General features: G+C 34.3%; 1 protein-coding gene across 1 annotated transcript; it reads right to left on the reverse strand.

The window, feature by feature from the left end:
• Positions 1-3,622: 3,622 nt before the first annotated feature.
• LOC138706443 (ubiquitin-associated protein 1) lies at positions 3,623-23,889 on the reverse strand. Its single transcript, XM_069835752.1, has 6 exons — positions 23,613-23,889; positions 17,155-17,225; positions 16,945-17,063; positions 12,017-13,291; positions 8,504-8,707; positions 3,623-4,141 (listed from the first exon to the last, which is right to left on the reverse strand). Exons 2-6 carry the CDS (start codon positions 17,186-17,188, stop codon positions 3,914-3,916), a joined length of 1,860 nt encoding a protein of 619 aa, XP_069691853.1. The 5' UTR covers positions 17,189-17,225; positions 23,613-23,889; the 3' UTR covers positions 3,623-3,913.
• Between the last annotated feature and the right edge of the window lie 933 nt (positions 23,890-24,822).

The raw sequence follows: 24,822 nt of genomic DNA on the forward strand, positions 1-24,822 counted from the left end.
TTCTTTATTTTGTATAGACATTTTATTTGAAGGAGATTTTTTGCCTCGCTAATCTAGAGTTACCATGTTTCCTGGGGATTTTTGCTTTTGATGATAAGGAATCCACAACAATTTTGACATCTCGCAAAAAAAAAAAAATAAACAAAAAAATAAAAAAATAAATAAATAAACAACCACCACCACCATATATTGATATTTTTTTCTTCTACTGAAAATATGATACTGATAAGCAATCTGTCGTGTTTCTATTTTCTGATGTCTTTCTTTCTCTAGTCCTAGAGACTTTTGGGAAATGAAAATCTATTAATTCTAACAGATAAGATGATCTTGTATTATGAGAAGGCAGGTACTTAGCCTATTGAAGGATCTTGTCCTGATCTGTTTTCCACTTTCAGTTACATAAACCTTTCCTGTGTTCCTTCATTTTTTCATATTCTGTCTTCTTTACCTACTCCAGCAAAAATACCTCAGCAATGATAAATTAAAAACTATTTTAAACATTACTTACATTGTTAAAAATGATGTCAGTTTAGGCAACATAAGAATTAAGAGAAAAATATATGCCAGCATAGCAAACATAAAATTACGAGATACCGTAAATGTATAAAATATTATTAAAAATAATTAATATGGAATAAGTCATAACATATGCTTTGCATATTACAAAATAAAACTCCTCAGGGTAAAAGGAAACAAGTTATTTTATTTCCTTTTACTCGGGGTATATCACATTATCAGCTAATTATTCCCTTTTTCACAGACTTATTTCCAATCTCTTAATGTAACTTTTAAATTATTCCCTTTTACCCACACATGCACCTTTCAAAATACTACAATATTCTGACATAAACTGAAAAATGAAAAAAAAAAAAAAAAAAGTGACTACCTTCTACCTCGAGATTGTCCAATTATGTCTGCGTTGTTTAACTTTTTCATTCTATTAATTATTATACAAACAGTGAATGAATGAATGAAAGGGGACGAAGAAAGAATGAATGATGTTTAAAATGGCAGGCAGGGTAAGCATCCCATGCCTCCATTGGTTCCCGACTTGCAATTCACTAACTTTAGATCGAGGTTCCCAGCTAAAAGCCGTTTGCCCTCTCAACTAACAGTAGTGTATTTTCCCCTGTAAATGATTATATGAAAAATGTACACGCTAACAGTGTAAATGATTCCAGCCTTTAAGGAAAACTCTGCTTCTAAAGAATAGATCTTAATCGATTTGTGACTACAGTATAGAACCCATTTTAGAAAAACCTTTTCTTTTCTGCTATTAATGACCTGTACCAACTACAATCTAGGTTATATAGCATTTTTATTTTATTTTAGTAGGTTATTTTACGATGCTTTCTCAACAGCTTAGGTTATTTAGCATCTGAATGTAATGTAGGTGATAATGCCGGTGAAATGAGTCCAGAGTCCAACACCGGAAGTTACCCAGTATTTGCTCATATTGGGTTGAGGGAAAACCTCGGAAAAATCATCAACCAGGTAACTTTCCCCGACCGGTAATCAAACCCGGGCCACCTAGTTTTGTGGCTAGACACGCTAACCGTTACTCCACAGGTGTGGACTATATAGTATTGATGGAAATGATGATAGTGAGATGTATTTATCTGGCGAGATGTCAAGGGCTCAATGTGTGATTACCTGACATTCGTCTTACAGTGGGGAAATGACTTAAAAAACTCAGCCAGCGAGTATCAAATCTATGCCTGAGTGCAGCTCAGTATCAGCAGGCAAATGTGCCTACCTCCTTAGCTACAACGGTGGTTGGTTTTAGCAAAATCCCAAATGTGTGGGGTCGATTTCTGTACAAGGTATTGTGGTGGCACTACTGGTAATACACTGCGAACGATATTTTGATCAATAATAAGTGAATTTATTGGAATTTTGTAAAAATATCGTAAAATGTGTTTGCAAAAGTTAATTTATTTTTAGTCAGTTATTTAATTTAATAGTATCAACTACTAGGTTATTTAGGGTCCATGAAATTGGCGATAGTGAGATCATATGAGATGAGGTAAAGATTCGTCATGGGATTATCTAACTTTCACATTAGAGTTGGGGAAAAGGTCTAAGAAAATCCAACCAGATAATCTGCCTAAGCATGAATCGAACCCACACCCAAGCACAGCATCAGATCAGCAGACAAATACGCTTACTGCTTGAACTACACTGGTGGCTGCAAAAATCTGTTAATGTGTGTTTGCTAATAGTAAATTTAAAGGGAATGAAGAATAACTAATCATAATGTAGTTAAATTGGCTATAGGTCTTTCAATTTCTATTCTCAACCCTTCCTTGCTCATAATAAAAAAAATCTGCATTTAAGGAAAAAAAAAAGAATAATAAAAAAAAAACTAGTCTTCCAGTTCTTGGGTAGCTCAGTTGGTAGAGCGCTGGTGCGTTCACCAGAGGTCCCGGGTTCGATACCCAGCCCCGGAACAATTTTTCCTTTGAAATTATTCACGTCTACTTCACAGAGAGCTTTACCTGAAGGCTAGATTTGCAATATATTTACATTACTGTAGGTACGTTAACAGAAAACTACAATTTCAAGTCACACAGAGTTTGTGTGCACTCGATGTGGTTTTCTGGCATCTCGTCAGATATGTGGATATAAGGGGAAAAATTGAGACATGTTGGGTAGAGTTCCTGGATAGTTCAGTTGGTAGAGCACAGGTGCGTTCAGCCAGAGGTCCCGGGATCGATACCCGGCCCTGGAACAATTTTTCCCTTGAAATTATTCAAGCCTACTAGAGTTTCGTTAAAAAGGAGTTTTACTGTATTATACCTGTAGTTATATAGAGTAATTTTATAATTTTTCTCAGAGTCAAAGTTCGCAATTTAGAGCATGAAGAGTAAATGAAACTGTTATCTGCTGTATATATTGCAAAGCTAAGAAACAGAACACTTAAAAGCCACCAAGCTGGCTAACTTGATCTTTGTGGTACTCTGTTTACAAAGAATTCTAAAGGAATGGTGACCTGAGAGATGTCTGCAAAACAGCGAATTTCATGGGCGAAAATAGCTTATGTGAACACACAGAAGCATAATGATATTGTTGAAAATGCGTTCTTACGAAATGTTAGTAACATTCTAAATAGTCAATCCAAATCAATATGAATACAATATCATATGGCTTCAAGTAAGACTATTATTATTGAAAACAGATATATAATCAAGACAACGAAAATAATAAGGTCCTTTTCTTTTAACCTGAGAAAATTTTACAGGTTTCACTGCAGTATAGTAATTCTGAATATAATTTTCTTAAAAACAGATTCTCTTCCTCCAGATGTTTATAATTCAAGCTACTTTCTTTGTCTTACTACATCATAACTATACTCATTTCAGAACTTTAAATATTATTCTTTCTTCTGCATCTTATATTATTTTCAATTAATATAATTCACTTCTCCATCTTGACATACATTATGGAAATGAATGAAATTTTATGAATCGAATATTTATCTCAAATTAAAGGTACAATATAATCTCGTCATAATCACAGATTCCTTTCATAGGAACTTATCAAAGCACGATATCAACATTCTTCAAAGATGTTGTATAAATCTTGTAGGTATTAGGGGAAAAATTATTTTTTGAAATAAATGTTAAGGATCCAAAATTGTACATATTAATATTACTAAGTTATTACATCTGTTTTTTTTAACGTAATGAGTAGTCTATGTAAATAATTATATAATTATATATTTACATTTAAAAAAGGAGATGATTTATTATCTCTACTAAGAACTCTTGTGAATTTTATTCCGTCAAATTTTTCTTCATTCTGGACAGCATACATACAAACACTGTAATGCTTCTTCATGTTTACACCATACTCACTGTACAATCACGAGTATTAAAAATACTCCATTGAGTTCAACATGTGGACTAGAAAGTTAGGAAATGAGTTGATCCAAAGCCTTGTCCCTATCATTATCAAATTTGACAAGAGCCTCTGACACAAGATCTTCTGGAAAGCCTAGATCCAGAAGTTGCGCCATTGCATCAAGATATTTCACAGCATGTTTAACATTGTATCTGTTCACAATAAGGGCTTTTTCCACTCGGTCACCAGGATAATTCTTCTCTTCCAATCCCTGAACTTGCAGTAAAAACTCCACTATCTGAAATTATACAGAGGATTTATGTTATGATAATATGTCACACAGAATAAAATATGAAGTTCCCTTTTTACATAAGTAGAATAGAAAGAGAAGTTCTACATTCCAACAGAGTGGGCACAAAATTCTGTCACCTCTATATCGATTTAATCAATTAAATACATTGTTCTTTCAGATAATATAATGTAACAATGGCTGATATAAGCGATTGCACCAATGAATGTACTCATACTATTGAAAGCTGTTGGGTTCATAAAACAGCACGAGAACAGGAAAAGTGCGTGTAAACTTCCAGTAATGATTTGGACTAAAAGTCTCCTCCAAAAAGAACACTTTTGTGATGGAAACATAAAATCATTACCACAGGTAGCACAATGCTGTGGACCTCCAATCAAAGAGGAACACTGCAGATAAGTCGAGGAGTTAGTAGTAAGATCGTCAAGGGTATCAACACACAAACAATCTGTGCAAATGACTATATCCCAGTTGACAATAAGCAAGTATATGACACAAGTTTGTTCAAGAATTATCTGACAAAGATTTAAGTCGGAGGAAGGAAGTACCACACTGCTTTCGGCTTTTGACACAATTCCAAAGTGTGATCAAGTGATTTTTAGTGACGAGTACTTCATAAACATTGTTTCTCTTAACTGATGTACACGTACCTTAATATATATGGCATGTTTCGTAAGTAAAGAAATGGTCATTGTCTATATGACCTGATTGTAGACTATTATTTAGCTAAAAAGTGGCACTCTATGAGACATGAGGGTTGGCTGACCATTAAACAGGAACAATTACTTATTATTTGGTCGTTTCATAAGTAATGTTTGGCAATGCATCTAGCTTGAGAGTTAGCGCAATAGATCGTAACAGGTCGCAGTGTTGAACCACAGTGCCCCCCCTCCCATAAATTCCATTCCGATGTCAGGTTTTTATGTTTGGTGTTTTGTAGGACTTTGTTGTGTATCTACTCTATTTCCAACTAAAGACTGAAGTAGACGTAAACAAAACCGAAATGTATTACTCCGCAATCGCAAGCTAGCTACCAAAGCAACCACCAGGGCGCATTATTTTCGGCAAGTGAGCACGCAGGGCAGCCACCGTCTGATATATTGCAGACATTTCAACACATTCATTGAACTAACCCGTAAAATGCTCACAGAGGGTTAATATTTATTATTTCTCTACTGGGAATAGTGGATTTTCTTTTTCTGTAGATTCGTGATTAAATGTTATTCTTTGAAGAGTGGAGAATTTCTTTAATTCTACAGAAATTTATTTGAGACTGGCAACACTGAATCTCGCACTGTGTTATACCAGCTGTGCTGATGTGCTCTGTGAAGCTGCAAGTCACCTTGGGAGGGATTTAATGCCTATTACGCATGCGCGTTGCCATAATACACGTTACAATGATTTAACACGCAATGTCTGAAAGTACTAATATAAACATGTTGTTTAAATCGTAAGAAAGTGTTCTTATAAGCATGTTTAATTCACTCATATTCCATGTATATTATACATTTAATTATTTTAGAAGGAACTATTTTTATGTGAGAAAGAAGATGACAAGCATGATTTAGGAGGCGTTGTGCGTCCAATAGCCAATCAGGAACCATTAGGTCACGTGCATTTATTTACATTTACTTCAATCTTTAGCTGGAAAGAGGGTACCTAAATTTCATGTCATTTTCATTTTTCTATTTTCAAGCTAAAAGTTTAGCCACGCCAGACATTCACTGGTTCTTCCTTCTTAAATTAAGTGTGTGGTGCTGGTCACATTCGGTATTGTCATTTTTCCCTTCTGTAACACTTGAATAGCCAGAGTTAGGAGGGTGGCCAGGCAAATGGCAGTGACCAGTTACGCTATCCCCATCGAATTTTAGCACTTTGCAGTATCACCCTCATACCGAGTTGCTGTGCATGTACACGAGATATGGCGTCTTAGCTCTCTCCCACCTAGACGTCTGGCGTCACGTCACTAGCCACGTGATGCGGAAGAGTCACCTCAATAAAAAGGGGAGCTGCACAGCTTTTGAGTCGGAATTCCTCTCGTCTTCAAACCAACCACTTCCTCACAATTCTCTCTTACAACACTCTCACTTTCGACTCCCTCCCATTTACCCTGGCTTGCTTGGTCACCAGCTATCCTTGACTTCATTCTTTATGGACGCCCAATGCGGGTCATTTGTCAGCGGTGCTCGTTAGCAGAGAGTAATTCTGTATGACTTTCTAAATGTCTTTAGTGTGACAATGTATTGTACCTCTTGAAGCACCAAGTTCTTGTAACAACCTATAGACTGACGAATCGAACTGAAACCCTGACCGAGTTACTACGTGAGCGCTGGCTGTCTTGGGGAGGAGCAAGTGAGAAAGCACGGGGGGAAGGGAGAATGCACTATGTACTTGCAGGTCCACTCACAGTTTGTCAAACCTGCTAACAAAAGCATTAAAAGGTTGACTAGTTGCCTGCAATGCTAGCATAATGGAACCTTCCTAGGCGACAGTCAAGGCAAAAATGAAGAATCCGTTATTGTGGTAATACTGGAGAGTGGTTCTTCTATTGGTCGCGATGCCCACACACACCCTCTCAGATATTTACGCGGTGATTGGTGACTGAATGACGAGGAGCGACGGAGAGAGAAGAAAGAAAGAGAGAGATTCCAGAAGTTGGCGTGTTTTACGGGGTTTCACTTGAAGTTGTCAAACTATACAAATATTTCATTTTTGTTGAATTTCTTCCAAAATTTTGTGTGTATTCTCAATCTATAAGACACTTTAAATCTTTAATATCTCTTTTTCTATTACTGAAACGCTAGAACCATCATTGTGCTGGCCACTGGCGTAGCTCAGTTGCCTAAGGCGCTTGCCTGCTGATCCAGAACTGCACTTGGCGCAGGTTCGATTCCAGCTTGGGTTTTTTTTTTTTAGGTTTTCCCAACCGTAAAGCAAATGTCAGGTAATCTATGACGAATCCTAGGCCTTATCTCGCTATAATCATTTCCATCGACAGTAAATAACCTCGTAGTTGATACAGTGTTCTTAAATATCCAAGGGAAAAAAAATCATTGTGCTACACGCTCACTAATGACACCTTCACCCTCGATTTCATATATTCTTCGAGCTGTGGCAGCAGCTTTATAATCTTGTTTCCAGTAGTGCTTTAGAAGGACTCTAATATCAAACTTTTTCACCTCCATTTTATATTCTTTGTATTAACAATTGACGACTGTCACATGCTTACAATACGCAATAATAACCACAAAGTCCTGTAAATTGCATTGCCCAACTAGACAAAATCATTAAAACTGTCGTATGTTGGTCCCTCTGCTGATGCTGTGATCACAGGTGGAGAGAGGGGAAATGGGAGTGACAGGACAAGATGGGTCGAAGTGTGTGGGGGAAGGGGTGATGTTGCGACAATGTAGAAAGGAAAAACTCAGGTTTCAGATATAATTATTTAAGTAATTTGCGTTCTTCACTTGTTTGTGGACAAAGGAAACGGAAGTGCCGTTGAGAAAATCTAGAATATTGAATTCGTTGGTCCTATGATTCTGATTGGAAGTAACTCGAAGATGTGCTGATGCTAGGATTGAAGATATAAGAAGAGAGAGGTAACAGGAATGCCTGGGGAGAAGTGAAATATTTAATTAAGAAATTTGTTACACTACACCTAGATCATGTGGAGCTGACGATGAATGCACCTCCATCCCCCTGAAAGTTCTGCAGTGTCCTCAGATCGATGTCATCTATATACAAATATCACAATACTACATCTGTTGCATCCTATATTGACATGAAGACTGCACTACTGTAGGTATCATGATTCATTACTTAATGCCATCCATCAATTCAACTACATAACACGAATGCCCCTGCATCCCCATGAAAGTTCTGCAGCTTCCTCATATAGATGCACATCACGATGCTACATCTGCTGCATTATTGGATGACCTGAAGTTATTGAAAGATAATAGATGAAGCTGATTTAATGAAGGCGAAATGAGTCCAAAGACCAACACAAAAAGTTATCCAGCAATTCTACTTAAAATGGTTGAGGGAGGAAAACTGCGGAAAAACTCAACCACATTACTTGTTCTAACTGTGATTTGGACTCAGGACTGCTCGTTCCACAGATATATTAACCGTTACTCCACAGTAGTGCCTTACTATTGCTCTCATACAGTTGTGTAAATGGTGGAAAACTTAAAATTGCATTAATATAAAGGCAGGATGTAAACAGAATTATGAAGACATGAAAATTGAAAGGACAAAAATAATTGTGTAAATGGCGGGAAAACGAAGATTACAGGGACTTAAAAGCAGAGTTCTGCAGTATTAAAGTATAAAATATGTAATAATTACCTTTTTATCATCCTCCCCTAGTAATTGACAGGCTCGTGCTACACGAGGCAGAGAAAATCCCATTTCACTAATGTGTTTTGCTAGATTCTGAGCTGATGGACTCAGATCTCGGAATGGATTCGGCAGAGTCGAATTTCCTGTTGGTTTCCTTGTTCCAGACTGAGGTCGTTCAGGACTGTCCAAGTCAGGCCAAGGCTTCCAATTCTACAAAAACACATATTATCAACTACATCTTCTACAATAACAACAACAATAATAATAATAATAATAATAATAATAATAATCATCATCATCATCATCATCATTAGCATCATGGATTAAGCCTTATAAGGCTCGTTCCAGTCTCATTTTTTTTTAATACTGTTGAGCCCATCTTGTTTTCGGTCTACCAACATTTCTTCTACCTATTGGGTTATAGTTCATCATCAGTTTTGGTATGCGGTCTACTTCCATTCTTTGTATATGTTGTTTCCAATCGTTTCTACATTGTTTTATTCTGTCTATTAATTTAAAAATGCTTAGTTCCCTCCTTATATCATCACTTCTTTTCCTATCCAATAAGGTGTAACCTGCTACAGATCTTAGAAATTTCATCTCTGCTGCTTCTATTCTTCTTTCTTCTTTTTTAGTCAGGATCCAAAATTCACACCCATAAAGCAACATTGGCACTGCCATTACCTTATAAAATTTAATTTTTGTTTCTTTTCTAGTACTTTTTAGGGATCTATTAATGACACCGCATACATAACTGAATTTATTAATCTTGTTTTGAATATCTTCATTCTTCATATAAGAAATGTTGCACCCAAGATAATTGAAACAATTTATCTGTTGAATAATTTTTCCTTCCAAGACAATTTTGGCTCTTAATGTATCTGCTCCTCTAAATGCTAAAACTTTTGTTTTATTAATTGAAATGTTTAAGCTAAAACTTTTACTTATATTATTTAATTGGAATAGAGCCCTCTGTGCCCCATTTTCAGAACTGGATATTAAAACTTGGTCGTCCGCAAAGAGCAATGTATCTACGAATATATTTTTCTTAATTTTAAAATGTTCATTTAAATCCATCTGCCAATCCATTACGATTTTGTCAATATAAATATTAAAAAGTGACGGTGAAAGTGGACACCCTTGCCTTACTCCTTTATTTATTGTTGCTGCTATATTCTTTCTTTCCATTGATGTTCCAATTACAATTTTATTTTGAACGTATAAACTTTTAATTGCTGATATTAAATGTTGTGGAATACCTTTCTGTTTCATTATGATCCATAGTTTGTTTCTGCAAACATTGTCAAATGCTTTTTCATAATCCACAAAAATCATGTATGTTGGTAGATTATGTTCTCTATGTTTCTCTATTATTTGATTTATGGAGAATATACAATCGGCACAAGATCTTCCTTTCCTAAATCCATTTTGACTTTCTGAAAGCATGTTTTCTATTATGATATTAAGTCGAGCTTTTAATATTGACGCATATATTTTATAGCATGTATTCAAAATGCTTATTCCTCTATAATTAGAGCAATTTTTCTTATCTCCTTTCTTATGTATTGGACATATTTTCCCTACTCTCCATTCTTCTGGTATGTGTCCGTATTTCCAACATATGTTCATCAAATCTAATAATCTGTATTTCAGTGGTAATGAAGCATATTTTATTAATTCACTATAGATATTATCTGTTCCTGGGGATTTTTTATTTTTAAAATTGTTAAGGGCTAATAATAATTCATCAAAAGTAATAGGATCTACGTTTTCATCTATTTGTGTTAAAATTTCTTCTTCTGTTTCTTCCTTTTCTGTCCAAAGATCCTGATAATATTGTAGCCATATTTCTTCTGGTATCAGATTTAGTTGTAGATTATCTCTTTCTTTCTTACATAGATGTGTTAAAATTTTATAAGCTTTATCCTGTCTGCCATGAACATCATATTCTATATCATTTATATATTTATCCCAGGAGTTTCTTTTTATTTTCCTAACTTCTCTACGGACAATTGCACATTTATGTTTATAGTCAATTAAATTGTCGTTGGTTTTTTGATTAAGATATTTTATGTATGCATCTTTCTTCATTTTGGTCAGGTTTGCCATATCCTCATTCCATATTTTTAGTCCTCTTCGTTTGTAATTTTTCTTCCTTGTTCCTAGCGCTTCTGTTGCTGCTTGTATTATTATTTCTTTTATTTCTGTCCATTCCTGATTTATATTATTGTTTATGGGCGACTTTGTTAAATAATAATAATAATAATAATAATAATAATAATAATAATAATAATAATAATAATTTAAATAGCATCAGTATCATTCAGCTCGAATTAGGCCTTTCTAGACCTGTTTAACCTCATCCAGTAGTAGATCTCTGAGAAGTCTGCCTACTCTTCCATGTCAGACAGTATAACTGTCCCGACAATTACAGGGAAAATGATGAACCACTTCCTTGTCAGAGGCTAAAAAGTGGCAGCCCCACTACTGGACTACACAGTGATAAGACTAATAACCTATCCTATGGGAAAAGTAAATTATAAATTGACGAATAATTAAATAGTAAACGTATGAATCCAATATTGTCTAAGCTGGCCCTTCAAAACTGAGATAAATAAATTAAAATATTCTTCCCACTTCAATGCCAGAAATCCAAATTTTAATTTTGAATTTTTGTTGCATATATTAATTTCAAATTCCGGAACAAACAATTCATATATACTTGTTTATCACTAGTGATTGTGTTATTTTGTTAAATAAACATAACACAACACTGGTGTTTATAAGCACACCCACACCAAGATAACAGAACACTACCAATTATCCAACCAGAATGAAGATATCATGTGGTTAGCCATTATAGCTAGCTTTCGCAACCGGATTTCACTATTGTAGCTTTCCAAGTGCATTACGATGTTGGGTGGGCACCAGTGCCATACACTGGCCGAAATTTCATAAGAAAATTTCTCCCCCCCATGAGGACTCGAACCAGTGAGCATTCCCTAATGTGAGTCCTAGGCAGAATGCCTTAGACCACATGTCACTGTGTGGGACGAAATAGACCCATTACAGTGCACTTATTGTTAAGTTACCATTACAGTGCAGTTTTTCAAAGGCTTTGGAATAATATTGCTCCAAATTTTCAATGCAAAATGTATTGTATTTGCAATAAAAAAAAATGATCGCGCAAAAAATGTTGTACAATACACATTTGTGAAGAGCATTACAAAATTTTAGAAATTGAAAAACTCGCCGTTTTTCAAACTTTTCCTCGATTTTGTAAAAAGCACTTCCCAATCTTGTATCGTAATATATTATTACATATTATATAAGAAATGCAACAGTTTATTCATGAAGTAGCACAAAATGCAAGTACAAATAGATATTTCTGTTCTTGAAACTTGCGACATTTTTCTCGAGTCACATGGACTTGTAATAAAACTAAGTAATGTTAGGAAGAATCTCTAATCTAAAAAGTTTAATCTATGTACAAGTACATATTTTTTTTAGATAACTCACCTCAAGTCCGGTAGACCCAAAGCTATTAGGTCTAGGAGGAGGAGTGTGACTTGATCGGCCTGCAGATGAAGTACTTTCTTCTGCATGCTTATTTTTCAACTCCTTTTCCAGTTCTTGGACAATATCTGGAACGCTCTTGGACAAGGATCGTCCCGGGGAATGTTGGTCCTGATTGGAGTTACATGTGGACGGAAAGGACGCACCATAAGTCAATGGTGGATGATGAATTGTAGATGTGTGAGTTGCATAACCAGATCTTTCAACTGTAACAGGCTGCTGAACTGTTCCAGCACAAGCCATAACTGTCTGTTGAATCATTGACGAGTTTTCAGAAGTAACAGAACAGCTAGTTTGTTTAGTTGGATCTAAAGGATAGCTAGTATCCACACGCCCAGCATTCGTACCACCCACCCATGTCCGTTCTGTATAATAATATGAATTTTCAGATTTCTGTGGCATTGCAGCTACAGAATAATCAAATGGACGTGACACCATGGTAACATAACCATCATTTCTGCTACCTTGTTCTTTTATCCGAGGACCGGTACCATAAAGACCATATCCAGTTAGACCATTTATATGAGGCTGAACAGTTGGAACTTTCTTAAGTTTAGAATCGAACGTATTGCAAAGTGTTACCTGATCCACATTATAAACAGTTACAGGGGAAGTAAAACTGTTGTTTAATGGTACATTCGAATCAGATGATTTCTGTTTTATTTGATTGGGAGAATGTGACAAAGGCTGTAAGACATGAGCTAATTCTTCCATGTCGTTTATTGTCTTAAGTTCCATATTATCAAACGGACTCGAGGTGTCTGCTTCGAAGTCAGAGATGTTGAAATGTGTAGATGCTTTGTTAGTACGTGTAATATTGGAAGATAGGGCAATTGGAACAGGCGTTAATATGGAATACTGAGAAGTTGGAGTGGATCCAGAGCTTGGATATGAGATGCTCTGAAGAGCGGAGGTCAAAGACGGGTTAGTGGTGGATGGGAGTGATTTCGTGAATGTAGGTGGAGGTTCTGGAAACGAAACAACTTTCGTCGTATCTGTAGAATTGGTATAGGAACCGCTAGATGATTCCACAGTAGGAAAGGGAGAAGGTGAAGGACTCACACTAGGGTTTGAAGTGACCACTTGCGATTCTTGAGGTTCAGACATTGCCATTTCCTGAGTCTTAAGTCTCTCCTTTCGGTCCATGACAGCCTTCTTTCGTAACTTCTTCCACTCTCCCATCTTCTGCAGTACACTCTTTTCCAACTTGAAGTTATACTACAACAATAAACAGTTTTAAGTTTTACTCAGTGAAATCAAAATGTATAAGACAGTGAAATCCATTTCACAGATTCGTAAACTGAACGGACTTTAATTATACATTTACGGTATCATGAGAAGCAATAGTAAAACATTTCTCATGAAGACCCAGATGTACAATATGCAATGAGACAAGACAAATCTTCAACGAAGACTATCTCCTAATTTGCCAAAAAACTAAATAGAAAAAGCAATTAAATCATGAAATATTAGGTCTATATTGTGAAATAACAAAAAAAAAAAATTAATGATGATGATGGTGGAGAATAGTTGGATGTCACAGGGGAACTGGAGTACATGGAGAAAACCCCTATGTTGGCTGGATCATAGGCTTGCCCAACACAAGTTATAAATTCAGGGTGGATTGACAGGAATTTGAACCCATGTTCCTTGGCTTATAAGTCGAGCATGCAAGCATTAAACCACTGTGGTAGTTGGTAGTAATATGTATAATATATCAGAAAAGGTTCTGCAGAAAATATATCATTTCTTGCTTTATGAACCTAGTTACTAGGGTTAAGTCAATTTTTTTCAAAGAAATTTATGTAGATCTTTGTAAGTCTTAAAACTTTTACCTGAAGAAGTTTTCGATTGCAGACTTAAATATAATTAGCATTTTTTTAAACATACACACTACATTACATTTCTCCCTTTGTCTTATAGGAAAAAGAACGAAGATAAGACCAGAAAAAATCAATTTTATACCTCTCTACATTTGGCGTTATTTCAAATTAAGTCAGTTTTCTGATTCATAGGTACTGGCACTGAATGTGAACAAGTATCTGTCAAGTAGATTAAGATAACTCACTGTACACAGGCAGAATGCTACAAACTATCTTCTCAGTTATTTATGAGTAAAAAAAAAAAAAAAAAAGTCATATTATATCTGTAATAATCTCGAAATAAAAAAGTGTATTTCTGTATGAATCTTGAAATATAAAAGTGTATTTTCGTAATGCTTCTGAAAAAAAAAAATGTTGTTGTTTAGTCAACTCAATAAGTTCATGCTGTAAATCGTATGACACTGTTTCAATTGGTGATGAAGGAATTTATTATGATAACTTTAAACTTCTTTCCAATTAAGACAAGATCTTGGAACCTAGAATTTACCCATTTGCAGTGTGAATAAATACATACAACTGTCCGAAGATAGGTCTGAACCTCACAAGTGATATCAAGAAGAGACCACTTATGAGCCAACTAGGCCAGGAGAAGAAACGTGTATTTCTGTAATGATATTGAAATAAGAAGTGTATTTCCGTAATAATTATTTTAAAATGAAAGACGAATTATTTCCGTAATAATTTTGAAACAAAAAGTTATATTTTTGTATTTTTAAATAAAAATACGTATTTCAATATTTTGAAATAAAATGTATATTTCCTTCCTAATAATAATGAAATAAATTATATTTCCTTAATAATATTGAAATACAAAGTATATTTCCATAACAATCTTGAAATAATTTCTAAATAAAAAATATACTTCCATAACAGTATTGAAATAAAGTGTACCGGTATTTCTGTAATAATATTGGAACAAAAAAAAATGTATTTCCGTAATAATCTTGGAATAAAAACCGGTATTTCCATCATATTTTGGCATAAAAAGTTAATTTCAGTAAAAATCTTAAAATAAAAAGGTATAGCTACTTCTGAAATAATTAAATTTTAAAATTTTTCAAATAAAAAATTGTAATTCCGTAATAATGTTGAAATAAAAGGTGTATTTGCGTAATAATCTCGAAATAAATTCCATCAAGTTTTCCCCCAGATACTGAATATTAACAATTCAGAAGTAATCACTGTATACAGAGACAGATGTAGTGCCCAAAGCCACTTTCCTTTTTAACTCAGAGACATTGAAAACATATACAGCTGTCAAAAGAAAAAGTGACTGCTCTCTAGAAACTAAGTTCCCTTTGGGATATCTCCGCTACAATTCGGAGACAGGCGATGTTACATGTTGTTGGACAACGTTGTCTGATATCTACAGTTATAACTGAAGTGTTCTCGATGTTACTGTTGTAGCATAATGGTAGCATTTCGGGCTGGTATTTGTGAGATCGTGTGTTCAAACACAACCTAGGGCTTTTTATGTTTTTTTTAAGAGAGAGAGAGAGAATATAACTGCTCCTGTCTCTTTTATGACTGTTATAGCAATTAACATCAGGTTCATGAATCGTATTATGCCATGACTTTATCATTATTTATTATGACATTATGGCTGCAAATGGAAGGAAAGAAAGATTATATTCTCAACAAAAATATCTTTCGTGGCATAAACAAAACAAACTTACTGGCATCTGCCTTAGAAAAAAAAAAAAAACACAAAGACACGATTCAATATTCAGTCCATCTTCTTCCCATCTCGACGATCACATCTTGCAGTTGAGTGGGCATGGAATCGACTAGTCTTTCTCTTTTCAGTTCTGAGCCATGGCATCCTGGACGATCTTCTACAAATCATCAGGACGTCGTTGGAGGGGGATTGGGCCAATTTTTCCGCATATGTTTCTTCACTTATGCACTCGTAGCTTAGTCGGAAAACGTCGGAATTTAGATGTTAACGTCTCAGATTCAAATCCTCGTCACTCCTTTTCCTTACAGGATAGTATAATGTAATAATATAAGAAGAAAAAACTAACACTAATACGATATTATGCAATTGTATTGTTTCAAATCTAACATTAAATTTATATTACTTATATCGCTATAGAATGATAACAGAATATAAATGATAACTTGAATATTATTTATATCGCTAAAGAACAAAAACACAATACAAATGATAACTTGAATATTATTTATATTGCTAACAAACGATAACAAAATAAAATGATAACTTGATTATTATTTATATCGCTAAAGAACGATAACAAAATAAAATAACTTCAATATTATTTATAATGCTAAAGAATGATCACAGAGTATAAATGATAATTTGAATATTATTTATATCACTAAAGAATGATAACAGAATATAAATAGTAATTTCAATATTATTTATACTGATAAAGAACGATAACAAAATAAAATGATAACTTGAACAAAACTCCAACTCACAACCTTCAAATCATTAAGCAAACATGCTACCACTGCTCTATGAGACGCAGATGTGAATGACTCCTGCTTAAACATCTTAGTACCAAAACTGCTTCTATAATGGTATGCATCATGTAACATCATTGTTATCTGAAGTAGACTTAGAAAATACTCACTGTTCACGAGTGCGGCCACTTTTTTTTTTTGACAGCTGTACTTACATTCAGAAAAATCTCGAAACTGATTTTTGCAGCATCACAATAGGCCTAGTTTCTCTTTATATTTTGTATATTTTGGACTGACATAAGGGACACAAAGTAGGACTTTCGTAAAATTAAGTCTCCACAAAAGATAATGCAGGACGTCAAGGGTAAATATACATGCCCTATGCAGGATTTGAATCCACAACAGTCACCTCTATACTGCAACAAAACTGCACTTTCAATTCTAAGTAAAGTGATATTTAATAGATACTGCATCCCTTCATTAAATATAAAATTACAAAATTTTTTCAAATATAATCTATTCTTAACAATATTGTTAGACCTCGCTTTTCTACTACATTACCTCTTCTGTAACAGTCTCAACTGAAAGGCGATGCTGATAGCTAAGAGGTAAAGTAACTCTTCTTGGTGGTTTATATTGTTCAGCAATTTTGACTGGAACATCATCCACGTATGTAAAGACTGGAAAATAAGTAAGAAAAAGTTTTGAGAAATTAATTTCATAATAAAACATCAATAATCATTATTGATCTAATGATTCAAACTATCTCACCTCTGCTTTCTGATTCACGTCCATATCGAGACATAGTGATACTTCACAGCTTTACTTCTGATCACCTGCAACTAAAATATTTTTCAAATACAGTATAGACTTACGTTAATGAGATGTCAAAAAATATATTACTGAAACTGTACAAATTATATATCTAAACTGACATAATTTATTGTCAAGTACTACAAGAAATAAAACTAGAAGCCCAAGAAATAAGTTTTCTTAAGGTTATGACACATTTCACACAAACAATTAAAATCTGAAATATAGTTATTTGGAACAAACTGTAAGAAAGCAATGCTGTTAAAGAGAAAGAATTATAGGTTTCAACTGAACAGTAAGAATGGATTATACAAGGTAACAACTAAAGTAACAAATTATTATGAGTACAACAGATAAAGATGTAGTGAAATCTAAAGCCACAGTGATCAGACCAGTTTTAAATTTGGGAGAACTTTTGAAGTTAGCAGCAAAACATGAGACCCAAACTCGCATGTAATCTTAGACAAAAGAAATGACCAGCTGCCATATGCAAAGTCCCTCTCAGAAGACTTTAGCTGATTCTATGAGAGCTGAACGAATTTCTTATACAAAAACTAAGTTATATAGATTTATAACAGCACTTGAGTTAGGAAAGTATTTTACGGGCAACTCTTCTTCATGGAGTCACAGCTTGCCTTTTGTATCCATTGCTGATTGTACAATTAAATTGCCATTCTCCATCCTATGACAGAATGTCAAATTTAAAATGTTGAATGGGGAAAGGTGCCGGATTATGTACTGCTGCATACCGCCAGAAAAAAAAAAGCACTGGTTATAATTAATCTAAAACAAAGCTATAATCAAGGCGTAAATCAGATGAAAAATAAACATCCTTTCTCTAGTTGTGTGAACCAGGCGCTGCCCGAAGTGGACTTCGACAAATTCATGCTACAGAAGATCGGTAATTTTTTGTGTCTAAGACTACACATGATAGTTTTGGAAGTACTAGTAAATCCCGAAAAAAAAAAATTATATGATTATGTCTCATGACCAGAAATGAAAGTAAAAAAAAAAAAAAATGGAAATTTATCCTTTGCAAAGGTAGAAAAATTCAAAACCTTGGAGCAACAGTAACAAAATATATATGACACTCGAGAGGAAATTAAACGTAGAATAAATATGGGAAATGCCTGCTATTATTCATTTGAGAAACTTTGTCATCCACCAGTCTGCTTTCAAAAAAACTGAAAGTTAGAATTTATAAAACAGTTACATTACAGTTCTTTTCTATGATCGTACTTTGAGAGAGGAACAGAGGTTAAGGGTATTCCGAGAATAAAGTTCTTATATAAATAAGTCGACTGAAAGAACACTAAACCTAAAGGTATTAGAATATCTCGGCAAACTGCATAATTGCTTTTGTATGCAAATGATCAAGTTGTAATGTGTGATTCTGAAGATAATTTTCAAACAGCAACACACAATCTACCGTATTTAATGGCAGTAGAAAATATGGAATATAAATATCTCCATAAACAAAACTAAAGTCACGTCGATGCAAGGCAAAGAATAGGTGAGAGTCAATATAGTCTAACTAAATGCACGATTTTCATCCAAATGCATGTTTATATATAAGCTTGCTAAGTACACTTCTCAAACTTTGTAAATATCCGTTTCATGACTTAGTAAGTCGAAATTGTAAATTATGTTTTATTTAAAGACGCTCACAATTGCCTAGGTTATATCAGCATCGCTGGTGTGCCGGAATTTTGTCCCACAGGAGTTTTTTTACATGCCAGTAAATCTACTGACACATAAGCATGTCGCATTTAAGCACATCGACCTATGCTGGGATCGAACCTGCAATGTCGGGTAAAGAAGGCCAGCACTGTACCGACTGCACCATTCAGGCCAACTAGTGAGCCAAAATACGAATACTTTTTCCGTGTATATTTGCATGTTTTGGTCTTTTTGGGATAAATTCATGTTTTTTTATGTATAATAAAACATATTTAAAGGTTCATCTTACATATTAATTCCATTTTTATATTTTAGTACATGTTATGTTAAATTGCATAATACTGCATTTTACAAATGTTGCCATTTACAGTCTTATATTTCAGAACTTACAATAAAACAACAACAAATAATTAGTGGTGAAAATGTTGAAGACATAGAATTTGGCCTCGCTTTGTCTCAAATTTCATAATTTAAATTTGCAGCTGTCATTTTTTCTCACGTAGAAAGGTCACTTTTGCACAAGTAACAGACGCTACTGCTATTGCTTCAATTTCAGTTTTAGAATCAGATAATGTAACAATTTTCTTGCAGTGTTGCAGCCACATAAATATTTTTTGTAGAGATGTATAAATTGATTCACTTTCACCATCAAAATTTGTGGTGTGTCCAACTACTTTCTTATAAAAAAAGAGAACAACTAACAAGTTACACTTGCACCAGCTCCTTCAACCTCGTCAGAGAGGGAACCATCAGAATATATATGGGTCTATTCAGTTCATGGATAATGTAAGAGCTTTGCTTCAGAAGGAATGTACAAGCCTATTAAGTTACTTTCTTATTAACACTTTTGTGATTTATCAAGATAGTATCAACTGGATTATTACTATGCAGTAATAGATTTTCTTTATACAGTATTTTGGTATAAGTACCAATACCCAGTACCTAAATTGTTTTCATCACATCTTGTACATAAAACAAGGTTATGTTTTTAATATTTTCGTAAGACCAGTTCTCTCTTATGGAAGTGAGGTACGGACATTAAGAGCTCATGATATTAGCAGAATCACAGCATGCGAAATGAGATTCATGAGGATGACTGCGGGATAAGGCTGGTTCACAATAGACCGGGAATGAGAACCAGAATGAAAATGAGAAGCAGAGGACGTGAATATGAAAATTTTTCGTTCACAATAAACCGAGAACGTAGACGACTATGCATATCGATATGCATGTCAATAATGATATGTAAAGTCGATATTACGCATTCTGATGATGTGTATAATTGACCAATGGTGTTTTCTCACGAGTACAAGGCAGCCAACATAAACACAGGTTAACCAATTTCGAAATTTCAACTGAAACATTTCATTAGGTACGGTACAATAAATATGCCCATGCATATTTATTATCACAACCTATTTTAAGTCTACCATAACGTAAAATAATAATTAGAGAAGAAACATTTGTAATAGAACAAAAACGGACACAACAATAATTGTTGAATTGAAGCATGAATATGTGGTGTGTTATACAACCAATACAATAATAAAATATGATTCGCTTATGATCGGTGTTCAAAGATGCAGCTATTGAAAGCCACGTATTCACCTTCATTTTCTCATCTTTATACGAGGCACGCCACTATCGTAAATGTGAGGATTTTCCTCAACACTCAATATTAGAATCTCATCAAATAAAACTTGCTCCATGATGCACAGCACAGAACAAAATAATGCATAGGTTATGTTACGGTCTTCTTGCTACAAAATATACGACAAAATAGCTTTTAGATGGCAATAGAATGAATCTAGTGGGCTGTGATCGGAAACGTGAATGCCAAAGTTGAAACTTGGCCAACTCTCCGTTCCCGATCCTGGGCTCCGGCAAGCTTTTTGTTAATTGTGAATGCTTACACTTAAATGTACACATTTTAACAATTTTACCATTTTCGTTCCGATTCTCGTTTCCGGTTTATTGTGAACCAGCCTATACACTAAATTCGACCAAAGTGAAATGAGAATATCAGGGAGCAACTCTAGGCTGAACAAGTGACTGTAACAGACCACTCGACCTAATATTTGTCAGAATGAGGATGATGATGATGTTTTTAATCTGGACTTGGAATCTAGTCTAATCTATGTACCATATCACAGTTTCACTTTAGCTAGATATAATTAAGAAAAAAAAAAATAAGAAAAAACTAAGGTGTACCTAATATGGTTACAGACAGAAAGAAATATGAATTGCTTGTTTAGTCAACCGTCCGAAGACAGGATTGAAACCTCAAAAGTGGCACCAATAAGGCATCACTCAAGAATCAAGTAAGTTAGGAGAAAATGAGGTAGTGTGACCAGTTCCTTTTCCCCTCCATTGCATACATCATTGACTAGTAATATTACACTAATCAGACTTCAGATGTATACAAAAAATTATTGTTTTTCCTCTGACACATATCGTCAAGTGAGATGTACTGTCTGGTAATGTACATATCAGCCAGAACCTCAATCAGACGATAAAATATGAATTAAAATGGAAAAATCATATAAACCCAATGGATGACAGCACACTCCCAAAAAGGGTTCTCAACTGTATTCCAAGAGGAAGAAAAATTATGGGAAGAGCAGAAAAGCATTGATCAGACCAAACCTGAGCCTCAGAAAGGCTCCTGAGGGTCTAAATCCTAAACCAGTCACCGTCAGATAGGACGATTCTGGGCAGCAAGCATACTTCCCCTTCGCAGGCAGCAGAAGTAGGAGTAACTGCGGCAATATCAAGCGTCATAGCCGTACGATGCTTGACCTTGATTTGTTCATCCTGTGCAGGCAAGTATCTGAAGCCTGGTAGAACACTATAATGATGGAATCTGCCCTAAATCTTGATCAACAGAAGAAGAGAAGGAAGAAGAATCCACAAGTGGACACAACCACTCACACATAAATGATACAAGGCAGGCATCCAGGTGAAACAATTCAGTTAAAATTAAATAGGCAAAATCAAGATTGTAAAATGAACAAGATAATGAAAATAATATGTTCAACAAAATTTTTTCCATTCTGCATCAAATGCAAAATAGAGGAAGCAATAATAGAATACATACTATCCTGTACTGGCAACACAGTCAACTATATGTACACGCAACCCCACATGGTGATCCAGAACTTAAAAAAAGTCAACCTCTTGGACTTGGTTTAAGGACCTCTGGAGAAGAAATGGAAGATAATATATGACATACTTACAGAGGCCTTGCCGTTACCTTAATGTAGTAAAAGGAATTCACATCACAGTTTCGAAAATAAAATGAAAGTTCATAGCAAACAATATGAAACAATCAAGTTATCATGGCTAAATGACTTAACCGAATTTACTCATCTAGCTAATGGATAGGCCTACTTTCATTTGGTAATTATGTTTCCTAAGTATACTTTAACAATAAAGTGTTTATATAAGTTAGGCCTAGACCTAAGAGTAATGTAGAAATATTCCTCAGTTGTAATGAATTTGTAGGCTAATTGTATACGCCTAAATTTAAAAGAAGGGGTTTTCTTTTAATGCTCTGCTCGTTCTAGTTCCCGATGTTATAAAAATAATAGCAAAAGTATATATTAAAGCCAGTAAGTAAGTAAGTATACATTAACAGAGCTACTTAAGAGACTTAATGGCCATACTGCAACAATGTTCATAAACGAATTGTTAGCCTAAATGGGACTCCTGCATCACATTCTTTTCTTAATTTTTCTTAACCACTTTTATATTTATTTATGAAAATTGGCAATGAGCTAAACTAACAAATTTCTTAAAAACATCAACAAATAGGCTAAAGCATATAAGCAGGACTTATGTTTATGAATGTAAAAAATAATATTTAATGTGGGGAAAAAATGAAACACAAATAGGCTAGTTACTTAAATTTCTGTACCTATTTATTTGACATGTTTCAATAAAAAACCTTCGAATAACATTTATTTATGCTTAATTATTATTTATAAATGGCTTTTAAGAAACCCGGGAGGTTCATTGCTGCCCTCACATAAACCTGCCATCAGTCCTTACCCTGAGCAAGATTAATCCAGTCTCTAGCATCATATTCCACCTCCCTCAAATCCATTTTTATCATTTATTTAAGCTATATAATTAAATGATTCCATCAATATGAACAATAATTATTGGCTGTTAGGTAGCATGAATTTTAAGTGTCATTCTGTGAAGATCTACTATATTATGTCAATTGAATATCATTTTATAATAGAAACGAGGAAAAAAAATCGAGCCAACATTTAAAACATAATATTTCATCATTTCATACCATTTATGGATGTTAAAGATCCTGTAAACTCAACAAAACGAAAATATTTGTAACAGCGGACTTTTTTTTTTCTGACGAGCAACGAATCATAAAGACCAAGAGATATGTTCTTAAGGAATACTAATTCTGGCACAAGTAAATTCAATCTTACACACAACGACTTGAATGCATTATTTCAAATTAAGGATGTTACCAAGCAATCATAACCTAATTGAACTAAGCCTTTCATAATATTACATTTGTAAAAAAGAATATTTTTTTATGATATTAGTATCAATAAAGGAAAGTAAAATTATACTGCATTGTTATACACGTATGTTCTAATATCATATCAAAAGAAATACATTTTGAACACATTTCTCAGAACAATGACATTTCACAATGAAACGTCCATCTCCTAGTCCAGTGTTTGGAAAAACCATATGGAACTAACCTTATACCCATCTCGATTTATTACTCACGACAGACTCTTTGTTGTACATAACACCATTGTTTTCACTCTTACAAATTATCAGCACGCTAATCTTTTTTAATATTCACACTTTTACAAGACGGTACTGTTATGCAAGAAAAGTAAAGCACGCATAACCTCCGACATGTTTTCAATGTTGACTCCTGATTCGTTAGATTATCTACACTATTGCCATCTTCAGGAAACTAGATAAATAATAATGAGAAATTTGACAAACTGCGTTGAAACGAAACAAAGCACGTGACTGTTATAGCATGTGATCTAGTCTCCACATTAAAGAATTGCAGCAATTATCATAAAAAAAATATGGATATGATGAGAGCATGAGACAAAACGTTCAATGCCCTTTTAGCGTACTGTATGAAAAGGCAATATTGCACAGTGGCGTAGCCAAGAATTTAAGATGTGGAGCAAGTTTTGGCAAATGTGTCGAACTCGCATGCAACATATTTAAATAATAATAATAATAATAATAATAATAATAATAATAATAATAATAATAATAATAATAATTGTTGAATACTATGAAATTTAAAATCACTCGTCTCCCCAAAAGTTGTTATAAGGTAAAATCCATTCTCCGTCGTTGCAAAGTGAATGGACAGACGGTGACCCAAAATAAATATAATTACCGGTATTCTGTTGAGAACGGCAGCTACACTGTTTCTGAAGCAGAAATATGAAGGATTTATTATTCTAATATTGGTCATTGTCGGTAGAAAGAAACAGTATTTTTCTTTCAGTGACCCACTTGCAATGCAAAGTCAATGGTGGATTGTTTCTTCAGGTCATCTAATATAATTTGTAAATATTTCTTGGAAAAAACGGGGGGTTTCAGTCCGGTGAGCCCTCTGTTTACGCCACTGATCTTGCACGAACTCCATCATAGTTTTTTATAAGGCCGTTTGATTGCACTTCCCAATCTCCAACACTTATTAAAAAAATGGGGTTGTAATTTATTTGAAGTATACTACCCCGCGTTAAAGTAACGGTTAGCATATCTGACTGTGAAACGAGCGGGCCGGGTTTAAATGTTTAAATCGTGTTTTCCCCTCTCCCCCCCCCTCAACCAATTCAAGCAGAATATCGTTGGGTTAACTTTCGGCTTTGGACCTTGGACTCATTTCGTCATCATTAATTTAAATGTCATTGTCATCATTACCATAGCCCA

This window comes from Periplaneta americana, chromosome 9, assembly GCF_040183065.1.
Source record: "Periplaneta americana isolate PAMFEO1 chromosome 9, P.americana_PAMFEO1_priV1, whole genome shotgun sequence".
Taxonomy (NCBI): Eukaryota; Metazoa; Arthropoda; class Insecta; order Blattodea; family Blattidae; genus Periplaneta; species Periplaneta americana.